Source organism: Fragaria vesca, linkage group LG2 (assembly GCF_000184155.1).
Source record: "Fragaria vesca subsp. vesca linkage group LG2, FraVesHawaii_1.0, whole genome shotgun sequence".
NCBI lineage: Eukaryota > Viridiplantae > Streptophyta > Magnoliopsida > Rosales > Rosaceae > Fragaria > Fragaria vesca.
Window position 1 is genome coordinate 25,177,611 of NC_020492.1, and position 2,200 is coordinate 25,179,810.

Genomic DNA, 2,200 nt, shown 5'->3' on the forward strand with positions numbered 1-2,200 from the left:
GGCCTGATATATATATATATATATAATCAAAACTAAAGGTGAGAATTCTATTTGGAGTTATTAAGACTAAAGGCAAGTATTCCATTTGGAGTTGGTAGTCATTGGAAATTGCCAACCATACAAATCAACTTTTAATGAGTTATTTTCTCACTGTACTCAAGCTTTCACTATTTCTTTAAGTTAAAGATCTGAAACAGTGTAAAATCTTTGACCACTAGTATTACTCTCACAAAGGTAGACAAAGACAACGTCGATGGACGACTCTAGACTCTGAAGTTTGCAAACAAGTTCATCAAAAATGTAATAACAAAAGAATCCCTGCAGAGATTTAATCCAACAAGCAGTGGACGCAAAACATGATCTGAGGGAGAGGCTCACTTGGCACACATCAACAATGATAGAGTCATTGCGGGCTAAATGATTTCGCCAATATTCATCTGCTACCTCTTCATCTGGTCGATCATCACCATCCTTGACTTCTACATAAGGCTTGCATTTTACACGATTAAGATCTTCATGAAGTCCATCCAACAAAAACGCCAGGAGTTCCTGCTACAGTAATATGGTATGAATCATGAAAATCCCAACCCTCATAAACAATGAACTCAAAAGAAAGCAATTCTTGAAAAATTAACTTCACTGACTTGTGAATCATGTTGATTGAAGCCATTAAACTGAGGAGCAAAGCGAGCAAGTTTTGATTTAAAGGTCCTTGGAGCCACAGGAGTTGCTCCAGGAGCCCATAACTTCCTTAACAGATCTCCAAATGCTAAAGCAATCTCCCCCTGACAAAGAATGTACAGTAATAGGCTTAGAAAAAGAATACATACTCTTGGGAAAGCAGGCAACATCTCAAAAAGACATTATTTGCTCAACATCAAGTTCCGAATGTTAAGATAGACATTGATCGAATGTCCAACAAAGAATGACATACATCCATGCCCAATGGGTTTTCCTTATTTATTTCTCTAGCATAATCTCCAAGAAAATAGTCAACAAGCTTTGGTGTATGGGCTAAGCACTGGATGGAGCTATTCATGAAACAAGTATTTCCGAGGTTTTGCAATCCTGTCAACCCTAAAGAGCCAGCTTCGCAAGAGGTTCCCCAGAATGAACGAATGAAGTTTGAATGTGTACTGCCAGCAGAACCATTCATCATAACTGAAGCACCACAAGAATTTCCAGTTGTAGAATGTTGCATGGCCATCTCATCTTTTTTCCCTTCCCTGCACTTGATTGAATCTGACAATCCATAAACTTGCAACTCCAGTAGGATCTGTAAACCATTTGTAAAATAATCTTCAAACTATCAGATCAAGTGCATCAACCAGAGACATATCATAATATTCAAGTCACTGTAATATATTTCTCATAGGCCAACATGAACATGTCCAGGGGAAATTTTTAAACAGTAGATTTAACAATTAACCTCATATTCTAAACAAGACACAGTGGCAACAGTCTCACCAACAAAACACACACACACACACACACACAGAGTGAAGCAATCAACCAAATGATATGCAAAGAATTTGCCAGTTTCATTACACCTTTGACCCCATCTAAATGCAAAAGCAAACTCCTGCGAAAATTTGCCTTACCACCTTTTAGATTTTAACTAAGAGGCTTCATCAACCAGGAAATACATAAAAAATAAAAAAACAACAAAGGGTACTGTGACATACAGCAGTGGATAGATTGTGAGTAAGACTGAAATAGCATTGACACTAAGTACACTAATAACACATAGAGTATCCAGACTTCAGAGTAGCAGAAGGATTGACAACCATGAAGTAGCAAGTTACCTCATCTGACTGCCGTTGCAAGTCTCTTGGGAACTTGCTTTTGTCATTAGTAAAAAATAAGTTAGTCTGGCCGGAAAAGTCCCAGATGCGTAACTGATTCAATAACAAAAATTAAAAAAGTCAAACACTTGATCCTGATACAGCAACATTCTTGATTAAACAACTTAATTACCATGTCAGACTCCAAACTGAAGATTTTGCATGCTCTTTTGAAGGACTCCACTGCATTATCCTAAAACAAAAAAGATGAATGAGAAGAAAGATAAGCATGCTCCCATACATCTATGTGCCATAAAAAGAGTAAAATGAAAACATGGAAACATACACTAGCTTGCAATGAACAAGTAATTTAAAAATATATATATATATATATATATATATATACAGAAGGATAT

General features: G+C 36.5%; 1 protein-coding gene across 1 annotated transcript in view; it reads right to left on the bottom strand.

Moving 5' to 3' along the window:
- The window catches only part of LOC101307659 (ubiquitin carboxyl-terminal hydrolase 8-like), a 10,228-nt gene that overhangs the window by 5,777 nt on the left and 2,251 nt on the right, over window positions 1-2,200 (bottom strand). The window contains exons 4-8 of the mRNA XM_004291477.1: window positions 1,978-2,037; window positions 1,806-1,898; window positions 935-1,276; window positions 645-785; window positions 379-549 (exon numbers count right to left, since the gene is read on the bottom strand). Coding sequence (XP_004291525.1) covers window positions 379-549; window positions 645-785; window positions 935-1,276; window positions 1,806-1,898; window positions 1,978-2,037 — 807 coding nt within the window. The remainder of the gene's footprint in view (window positions 1-378; window positions 550-644; window positions 786-934; window positions 1,277-1,805; window positions 1,899-1,977; window positions 2,038-2,200) is intronic.